Genomic DNA, 10,895 nt, shown 5'->3' with positions numbered 1-10,895 from the left:
CTTATATTAGCAAGTAAAAATATCTTAAATATAGTAAAAATGTATCTAGTATTTCATATTATTAAGATTAGAATGAACTCATTACAAAATTATTAAACCTATTTTTCCTGTTGTTATGGCACCGGGCAGTTGTAAAAAGCATTTCACTGCGTGTCATTCTGTGTATGATCGTGTGTGTGACCAACAAAATTTATTTCCAGACAATGTTTCAAGCTTGAAATAGTCTTGTTCTATAAGCAGATAAGTTTGCTAATTTTAAGCGTTTAATCTTAGAAAGAAGCAACATTATCTGCCAATAGAATAAGAACATTTTAAGCTTGAAATTAGTAAATAATAATAATAATAATAATAAAAATAAAGTCTACAAATAAGGTTGATAATCTTATATTTGGTTTATTGTAATGTTCTAACAGGAAATATAGACTCCAAATTTTGCTGGTACAATCCAGAATTTATCGGACCATCATTAATGGCAAGCCATCCTGAACCAGAGGTAGTTAAGTGGCCCCCAACCATGATACTGCCATGCTTCACAGTTGGGATGAGGTTCTTACTGTATGTTGGAATGCAGTGTTTGCTTTTTGCCAAACATAGTGCTTTTCATTTAAACCAAAAAGTTCTATTCTGGATTAATTTCTCAACACAACAAGAGGCTTCTGGCTTATCCATATAGTCTTGAGCAAACTCCAGGCCTCAGTGTTCTTTTGGAGAGTAGTAGCTTCTTCCTTGCTATCCTGCCATGCACACCATTCTTGTTCAGTGTTTGCCTGATGGTAGACTCATGAATGTTGACCTTACTCAATGCAAGAGTGGCATGTAGGTCCTTAGATGTTACCCTGGGATTCTTTGTGGCTTCCTGTGATAGCATTCACTATGCCTTTGGAGTGATTTTTGCTGGACGACCACTCTTTGGGAGAGTAATAGTGGTGCTGAAATTCCTCCATTTGTACATCATCTGCCTCACAGTGGATTGGTGGAGGCCAGACTCTTTAGAAATGGTTTTGTAACCTTTTCCAACCTGGTGAGCATTGATAACTCTTTTTTTTTTGTTTTTTTTTTTTTTTGTTGAGGTCCTCAGGAGACTCCTTTAATCGAGGCATGGCACACTTCCATAAACCTGTGTAGTGAAGACCAGACTTTGATAGTTTAGACCCAAGTTTATGTTCTTGGAAAATGAAAGGATTTGTTTAATTGGGTTCTCTTGATCTAGTTTATGGACTAAATGTCCTTAAGTTTATGAATCAGATGAACGTCTGATTACATTTCAGGTCAGATTTATGCAGAAATACAGAAAATTGTAAAAGGTTTACAAACTTTATAGCACTTCTTGGCATTTTATCTTTGTATATGTTTAGGAATACAGATGTTCTTTGTTCAAATCTATAAGCACAAAGTCAAAAGACATTATATATGTAAATGTGAAGTGGATATACCATGCACTGGAATATTAAATAACAAGAACAAAAGTGTCTGAATACTTATTTCCCCTCACTGTATCATTTTTGTGTGTTCTGTACAGCATTTTGCTTAGTTGTCATTCTGTCCACATCCCTTTGTGTTCCTGAGTCTAAAAAGTCTAGCATTTAGCCATGCTAATTAATTCATCTAGTAGAATTTTTTTAACCACTCTGCGTCCTTAGTTCGTGTAGCACAGAAAACAGAAGAGTCATTCAGGCCATAGCATAGAGGAGCTTTGGTTAAACAAGCATGTCAAATGAAAGGTTATCTTTTGCAAAAGTCAATAAGGAGTAGAGGTTGTTTTTTTTTTTTTTTTTAAATTTAATTTCTCTGGTTGCTGGCAGAGTGGAGAACAGAAAAATGCTGGTGACTGCTACATCAGCAGCCTAGTGAACCAACTCGAACACTTGGGCATGAAAAAGAACAAACAAACTTGATATCCTGGACATGTAATCTGCTTGTCCTGGATGCTTGGGAGTCCCATTAGAAATCATTATATAAATACAATACAATAATTCAATATTTAATGGAACGCAAACATTTTTGATCGGCTCTGTACATGTACACCATCTCGCACGGTATTTTTATTCCACACAACACAGAAGTGCCACTAATGAGGAAGAGTTTATTAATGCTCACTGAAATATCATTAGTACCAGTCAGGACTGAAGCAAGATCAATACATAGGGCTCCATCATAGGCCTTGTTCTACATACTGTGTACATCACATATTGTTGGTTAAAAGCAATCCGTTAAGGCATGCACAGGCAAGTCTGCACAAAGTCAGGATTATAGAAGCAGTAGGGCAGTCATAATGCAAGAAACATTAATTTCATAGAGAGAGAGAGAGAGAGAAAAAAAAAGAAAGCATCAACCTCTGGCACTGGTGGCTTACCCAACATAAGGGTGATATTATGCAGGGTGAGATTATGCAGTGAAGGAAAGTAGACTCACTGAACAAGAAGGACAAAAAGAACTGGCATAGAGTGCTTTTTTACATTGTCCTTTAAAAATGCAGATTTTAGTGAGCTGGTGTCACTGAAAGATTAGATGATTCCTCCTTCTGAATGTCACTAAGCAGCATGTGGATTCTGTAATAACCTGTGTACACGTGAGGTCAAAGTTCACACCTCAGAAATGTACCACTAAAACCTGACAGCCAAACAACTGACTGCAAAGCTATGGTGCATATAATACAGTATGTACAGTACTGTGCAAAAGTCTTAGGCACATGCAAAGAAGTGCTGTAGCGCAAAGATGCCTTCGAAAATAATGAAATGAAATGTTTCTACATTAAAAATATACTTTAAAGAGCAGTAAACAGTAATAAATGAAACTAAGGCAATATTTGGTGTGACGACCCTTTGCTTTTTAATTTAATTAATAAGTGTTATTGAGCATCTTGCAGAACCAGGCACGGTTCTTCAGGAGACTTTGACTATCGCACTCGCTTCTTATTTTTGCAGCAAAACCCAAAAACTCTTCGTCTGAAAAGTGGCCTCTTACATAATATGCTACTTTCTTTACTGACATACAAACATTTTTCTGTAACATTTCATTTGGTGCTGGAAAACTAACATTTGGGAATCTAAACTGTTTTTTGTACTGACTCGATAACGTAGACATATAAAAGAATAAAATTTAGAAGAATAAAATAAAAATCTATAACAAAGATTGTACTAAAAAAAATATAATAAAAAAAAATAGGGTGCCTAAGACTTTTTGCACAGTCCTGTATATTTAGTTCACTCAGAGGCAACAATTCTGAAGTACATAACCGTAAAAATATGTTAAACAATAAATATAGTATAACAATAGAATGTGTGAAATCACTGTCGTGATAACAGTCATGAAATTGCATTACTAACAATCTAATATTCGTCAAAGAATAACGCATAGGCAGAAAGTAGCAGTACAAATATATACATATAAATATGTACATTAGTATTTACATTACGAAAGCTAGCAGTGCAGGCAGAGTAAATATCTTCAGCCAGTTAAAGCATTTCAAGAGAACAGAAACAAGGCCAAGGTTCTCACATTGCTGCGCAGCATGTTTCGGATTAATGCTAATTAAAAAATCGGCATGCTACAGGTTATTAATAGTTGAGGGAAGCAAAAGAACTGAACAAAATGGTAAACGATTCAACTCATAATAGAAGTTGCCATTGTTAGGTAAAATGTAGCAAAAGATTCAGTCCAACACAATTTCTGCCAATTCATTCATTTCTGTCACCACCACGTTTTAAACATGCACATTGATAGATTTTGTCCACCAATAATACAGAACGAAAAAGGGTCCCTGAAAATGATGTGCTAATGCATAAAGTATTCAGCTGTAAACTGACCTCCAGCTGCATTCAAGCCCAGTCTTAGTCCCAGTTCATTGGTTCTGAAAGACAAAAGTCCAGAATATTTGCCAGGTGCTTACTCTAGTGCCACCTTGCCCTCTAGTGGACAAAACCTCATTTGTGCAGCTCTCAAACCTCAAATATATAACAGGCTCTGCAGCCTGCATGTCACTGGACCCAGCATGTGGTAATGGTGCTTAACAATGCTGTACACCTTGCCGTATACAGGGGTTTGTTTTTAATATCATGTATTTACAAAGTGCTACAAAACAAAGGACTTGCCTTTTAAAAACCTTCACAAAAGATTAAAAATAAAAATAAAATAAAAAACACTCATCACTCCACTTATTATCTTACGTCAAAAAAGCCATTACACTGTAAACATCAACCATGTAAAACAGGGGTCTATGAAAAAACTGCAGTATTTTTTTTCATCAATTAAGTGAGAAAGAGTTCACCCAGGAAGTAGATTTAGATGACGCTCCCATGACACTCATACATAATAAGATGTATATGAAGTGATATACCACATTTTTGGGGACTGGGATATTATGATTATAACTCAGGAGTATCATCACTTACCTCTCTCTCACTCTCTCTCTCTCTCTCCCACACACACACACACACACACACACACACACACACACACACACACAAACCTAAATATCTTCTGATCCAAAAGAGAAAAGCTAAAAAGCTAGCTTTCAGAGACTTGGCACAGATTCTGTTTTGGCAAAGCTACCCAAAGCGAAGAGAGAAATCACACTGTTGAGTGACAGAAAACGAGTCAATCAAAGGAACCGATTCAGCTGTGTCGATTTTGCATTTATGGGATGTGATTGTGCAGGCTGATACTGGTCTTGTAAACATTAAGATCATGTGCAGTTACACAAGCTAAAAAAAACCCCTGACAATAACACTAACTTAACACTTATTCCTCTTCACAGGGTTGCACTGGTGGTCTGGGAAGTCTGGGAAGGGAAGGAGAGGGGGAAAGGGTGCAGGGGAATACTGCATAACCCCCTCCTTTGTACATACTCACTCAGTCACACACACACACACACACACACACACACACACACACACACACACACACACACACACACACACACACACACACACACACACAGCATGTTTGCATCCTTCTCTACTGCAACTCCGTGCATCTCTCCATCTCTAGAGTAGCTTTTCATCAGCAGTTTGCCACCTCCCTCTCATCCTCACTCCCTCCCTCTCTCATCTCTCCATCTGTGTGAAACAAAGGACTGCAGCCCAGTTCAGCCCTGCTCCCCCTCCCTTCTCCCTACTCCACACCATCAACACGCTTTAGTTACCGTCAGTCGGTCAGGAAGCTCACGTCTGTGCTGTCTGTTCGAGTGTGTTCACCTACATGCGCTTATCTGACACAAATCCACCTCTGATAATGTGCCAAACATTAGTGTGTGGCCATAAATACATATCAGGAAAAGGAAAGCAGAGCAGGAAATACACTGTAGGAGTGCGCATGCGAGTTTCTTTTATTGTCTTGCTCCTTTGGGATTTCGATCGTGTCTAGTAGAGAATGCTGGATGGAGATTCTGCTCACGTTTCCTTTTTGGCTATCTCTCCTTCATCATTTCAGTAATTGCCTTTTCTGCCATTAATCTACATTAGGTTTAAAATGTGCTATTCTCTTTATCTATGAATCTGATATCTTTACTCAGAAAGTGTGTAACGTAGCACAGGAATAGATCATCTGTCACATGTTCTCTACCCAAAGTGCCTTCAACAAACATCTTGCTCTTTTATTCTTTCTCTATTTCTGTCTCTGTCTCTGTCTCTCTCTCTCTCTCTCTCTCTCTCACTCTCTCTCTCTCACACACACACACACACACACACACACACACACACAAAGGACTTTAGACAGGAAATGAGATCATACTGAATGCCTCTTTGCTGACATCATTTAAAAAGCAATTAGTCCTTTTTGCTGAAAAAAAACCCCCCATAAAACATGCATGTTATGATTCCGCTGGCTGCAGTCATTTATACCTCCATTTAAAATGCTGGGGAAGTCTTCACTCCTGATTTTGCTGATTTTGTTCCTACAGATGGAAAGGGGGTGTTTGGTCTCAGGAACTTGATGTATTGTAGAAAAAAAACGAAAAATCAATCTTGAGGTGCTTCAGTAATATGTGGAAATGCAGGGTGAGAGGAGAACGATGGTCATCATGGATCAGTTGGTTGGTCAGAAATTCCTCTTGGGTTTGATTGTCATGACTACCCTCAGGACTTTAATATCACTGAAACAGATGGAAGGAGGTTTGTTAGACATAGCACAAACAGCACAATACTCCAAAAGGAAGATTAAATGGCAAGAATATGATTAATAATCATAGAAGATATATTATGAAGACACTTCATAATATATAACACATTCACTCACAACTATACGTCAAACGATAAGTGGAAAAAATGCTGAATTTGGGGAAACACGAAGCCGGTTCAGATTTGAGCATATTACTTTTTATAATCATTGAAATGAAAAGAAAAAAAAAAACACAAGACTGCACTTGACATTATCTGCTGAATAAAATTTGCATTATATAATTTTCCAATACATTCCAGTGGATTTTTTTTTAACAGTTAGTTTTTATTTTACCAAATTACAAGAATCATATTTCACGTGAAACTCACGTCCCCAGTTGATGACAATGGTGGCAGCAATGATGATAACTCCGCCCACAATAGAGACGATTGAGAGGACCTTTGCGTTGCGGCCAAGACGCCGCGCTCCATCAACGTTTCCTTGTTGCAGACTGTACCGAGACTGAGGGAGAGAACAAGAGTGGAAAAAAGGTAAGAAATGTAAGATGACGGAAAAGCACGCAAGAAGAAAATGAGAAATGGTGAAGTTTTTTTAGTAGATTACAGAAAAACCAATGTAAGGGAGACTGCTTAGTGTTCTGAAAATAATACAAATTACACATGAATGTTAGCACACACACTTCATGGAATATCAGCCATTCATCATGAAATGAATCAAGAATGCTAATCCTACATGCTTTTAAACAATTATACCATAACAGAGAAGGTCAAGCCGACGATGTTGATAGGCCAGAGAGGGCAGAAGCAGGCAAGAATGGCCATTATAAGGTAATCGTTGGGCTTGGTGCCATCTCCTCCACTCTCTGTGGCAGCACTGGGCTGGCGGCTGAGCGAGGGCCGAGGTGACCCAGCATGGCTCATTGAACCTGAGCGACTGCCGAGGCGGGCATGGCCATTAGCATGAACATGGCCAGACTTAGCATGATGATGACGAGGGGGAGAAGAACGGGATAAGGTAGGAGGAGAAGCCTCGACAGCATTAGAGCAGACTCCATTACCTGTTCAGGGAGAGAGAAATGACAGATATGAAAACGAAGGCGGATTGATGATAAAAGAAGGAATTTGTTGGGCAGTGCCAAATATTCAGGATGTGCGAGAAAATATTTGGTAGAGGGACAGGTTGATGAAGAAGGGAAAAGAGGGGAAAAGATGGAAAGAGGGGGATAGACATTTTTCAATGGGTCAATCACTCTGATTAAGGAAAAATGTTGCGAGGTTAGTACATCATAGCATGGCTTAGGTGCTCAGTAAATGACACGAAGAAGGGGGCATGCAAAGATTTCAGTCTTTACTTGTTTCCATCTTTTCATCGATGACTGGCAGGTAGTCTTTGGACAGGCCGTTCAACTGGACTGAGCTTTCTGGAGCAGGAGTGGACTCTGAGTCAGTGGGTGGATCTTGATGCTCAGTCTTCACTGGCTGAGAGGATATGGGGGTCTGGTCAGACCAGTCATCTGGTTGTTGATTGGTCAGTTGTTCATTTTGTTGCTGCTCTTCTTCCTGCCCTACACTTAGAGCAGCAGTTGGTGCGTTGGTGTCTGTGTTCAGAGCCATCTTGAAGATGCAGAATTTCCGAAATGCCCAATTTGTTTTCAAGCTAGTTTACAGTGCAGTGTTATGGCCGTGATATGTTGTCTGACAAAACTGTGGAAAAGAATTCAAGAATTTTAATGAATTGAATCTTTTCAGTGTTAACACAGGACATTGGATCTACAAGGCACTAGACCATTACAAGGCTGCGGGCTGTTGGGCAACATTGCATCAAAGACTGCCATTTAACAAATAAATCAGTGTATGAGTCGGTGTATGGTATGACTACTTTCTTCATTTTAGGCTTACGGAGGGGTGCGGCTTGTTGGTTGGAAAGGGAAGGCTTGTCAATATTTTAATTTTAATTGCAGTTCACCACACAAGCAGCGGGGGCATCTTACAATTACGGGACAGTGTACTAATGAACAGATCGATACTGAGCACAGCGAGTCTACTGAATCTTTATAGATGGTTATAAATTCTGTACTGATTAGGATCTTCGGAAGAAATTGTATCAGCTTTCTGAACACCAACCAGTACGATATACATGCACACATACCATCTCCATAGCTACGAAAAGGAATTGGTTGTAACTATGTCCGTCATGAAATCATATGGAGGGGTCTCCATGGTTATCACCATCTCCACTGACCATCTCCTCCACCATCCCTATCCCAAACCCAAGTAACTATTTCTGTCTCTCTGCCATGCACAAACCAGTCCTGCATTCTGATCCAGGATCTCTGGTCTGGATGAGAACCGCTGTTTTTAAGAACCATTTCATAACAGAAAGATCTCTCTGCAGTTTGTGAGGTGAATTGCAATTTCAATGAAGACATCGGCAAGCGTTTCCCTTTCGCCAACAGATCCCAGCCTCTCTGTTAAAACGATGTATTCCTCATGAGGAAAGATGCACAGCTGAGCAGCCCTATTCCAAATTAAGGGCAGAGCTAAATACTGGGTCAGAAAAATGTCAACAAAAGCCTAAAAAATTAACAAAGCAGCCATATCAAGTGCGTATTTACAAGCTACAATCTTATATATATTACAAACGACTGCTTTTCCAAGGCATTATTACACGTCTAGAAATACTTTTCAACACCACAAACTGCACCTTTAAAATTAAAAAAGGCTGATAGTGGTCTTACAGTAACAACAAACCTGACAGTCCAGCAAATAAATTATTCAATAGAGAGACTAGTTTTATCATATTGCATGCCAGCGAGAGTTCATAATGAAATGGCCATGCTGCTGTTTCAGTTTTTTCTAAGTGTGGCTTTTAAGACAAGCTTTGTTTGTCTCGTTTATTGTCCCCTTATACTAACCTGACACTATAGTAAAGCTAGTGCACCTGCTTCTCCATCATAAAATGCTGAAACAAGAAATCACAGGGGAAAAAAGGGTCTACAGAAGAACAGACAGCTGGCTGCATCCTTCTCCCATCATTCCTGTGCTCTAAAAGCAAGTAAATCACATCTCAGCTTTAGCAGATTGAATCCAGACTCTACTCCTGGGCTGCAAAATTTTGTATTTTTTTATTTATTTGTTCATTTTTTGCAGGAGAGGTCTTTGAATCTCTTCTGCAAAGACCTTTTATTTGCCTCACTAGACAACATCTGCTTTGATAGTCATCCGAATATGCCATCAGAACCAAATTACGCCTTAATTTGTGGCCTGTGATTAGGTTCATATTACAAGTGGTTCATAATTACTTTTGGGTCTAAGTGAAAAGTGCATTTGGCTATAAGGTCTCAACAACATTTTCTCTGCTACACCCAAAACAGTGCACAACATAATCTACTTTATCTTCATTATACCTCTGAAATCAAATTAACTTCAGACCCTACTATAAATACTGTATTGCTCAGGATTGTATTGCCAGGGAAGAACGTCTGGTTAAAACAGTGATCTGTTTTATTTGGGTGAAGGAAAGAGCTAGAAGGCGGGAAAAAAAAAATCAGATGACACACCTAACTCAAAAACCCTAACAAAAAATTCCCAGAAGAAATGCATAAAAACAAAAGCCTAAAAATACCCTGTGCGCATATTATAAGCCAAATAAAGCAAACAAAAGCATTACTAGAAGCAAAAATAACATACAATGCTTGTACAGTTTAATATCACTGATCAAGTTCTTTCTCACCTGCTTGTCTTATATTGATATATAGGCTACATCCTAGATGGGAATACAGCTACACCTATACAACGACTGCTGTGCGTTGCCATTGACGACAAGAGTTTAGGATATTTTATACATTTGGATTTTAAAATTAATATAAAATAAATAAATAAATAAAAACAGATGACATACCCGTCTTAAAAGCCTTAATGTCTACACCAGAGCACATTCCAAAAACTCCATAAATAGACAACTCAAGATTTAAAATATATAAAAATATATAAAATGGCACAAATTTGCTTGCGTAATGTTAAAGCTATCAGTATGATTTACCTACAGTGATGAAGTTATATATATATATATATATATATATATATATATATATATATATATATATATATATATATATATATATATATATATTATGGATGTATGAATGATTTACCTACAGATTTACTCACAGTATGATTTACCTACACTGATGAATTTTATATATAGGCTATAAAATGTAATATTATGGCTATATGAATATTCAGAGACGCGTAAACGCGTGCACACCCACGTTAAGCAAGGCGTCTATACACTGGCCTCAAACAAGCTCGATGCGCAAAAGAATGAACGGAGACATGCAGACCCACCTTTTCTAGTGCGAAGCGTGGGAGAATATTCCAGTGCCTCTTATCATGTTGGAATAAAAGTAAAAGGAAAACTGTGAGGAACTTGGCACAGGGATGCTTCAATTCACTGAGCGCCGGATCGAATTGATGAGAAACTGTGAGACGACTGCGCTTCTCGTTCAGCACCACTCTGACTGCGCGGTGTGTGTGCGTGTGTGTGTCGGAAGAGAGGGCTAGAGGAATGGGGAGTGCTCGCGTGCACAGAATAGGTGCTTTTAGAAGGGGGTGGGGGGTGTTGTGGTGTGTGTGTGTGTGTGTGTGGGGAGGGTGTTATGCGGTATTCCCCCTGCACACTTTCCCCATCTCCCTCCCTTCCTAGATTTATCAACTGTATGTGTGTGTGTGTGTGTGTGTGTGTGTGTGTGTACAGAGCTCTTTTATTATTCAGTAACA

General features: G+C 38.7%; 1 protein-coding gene across 1 annotated transcript; it reads right to left on the bottom strand.

Annotated features, from left to right (window-relative positions):
* Nucleotides 1-1,509: 1,509 nt before the first annotated feature.
* Nucleotides 1,510-10,728, bottom strand: LOC108274494 (proline-rich transmembrane protein 2). The gene is made up of 5 exons (XM_017484694.3): nt 10,464-10,728; nt 7,469-7,820; nt 6,870-7,174; nt 6,486-6,618; nt 1,510-6,091 (listed from the first exon to the last, which is right to left on the bottom strand). Exons 2-5 carry the CDS (start codon nt 7,728-7,730, stop codon nt 6,075-6,077), a joined length of 717 nt encoding a protein of 238 aa, XP_017340183.1. The 5' UTR covers nt 7,731-7,820; nt 10,464-10,728; the 3' UTR covers nt 1,510-6,074.
* Nucleotides 10,729-10,895: the final 167 nt, after the last annotated feature.

Source organism: Ictalurus punctatus, chromosome 2 (assembly GCF_001660625.3).
Source record: "Ictalurus punctatus breed USDA103 chromosome 2, Coco_2.0, whole genome shotgun sequence".
Taxonomy (NCBI): Eukaryota; Metazoa; Chordata; class Actinopteri; order Siluriformes; family Ictaluridae; genus Ictalurus; species Ictalurus punctatus.
The sequence above is the reverse complement of the archived record's forward strand: the minus strand, read 5'-3'. Positions and strand labels throughout refer to the sequence as shown.

Coding starts and splice junctions, on each gene's coding strand:
- LOC108274494 (XM_017484694.3), bottom strand. CDS start 7,730: ATGGCTCTGAACACAGACACCAACGCACCAACTGCTGCTCTAAGTGTA. Junction 7,175..7,468: donor CGATGAAAAGATGGAAACAA/GTAAAGACTGAA, acceptor CTCCCTGAACAG/GTAATGGAGTCTGCTCTAAT. Junction 6,619..6,869: donor GCTTGACCTTCTCTGTTATG/GTATAATTGTTT, acceptor TCTCTCCCTCAG/TCTCGGTACAGTCTGCAACA.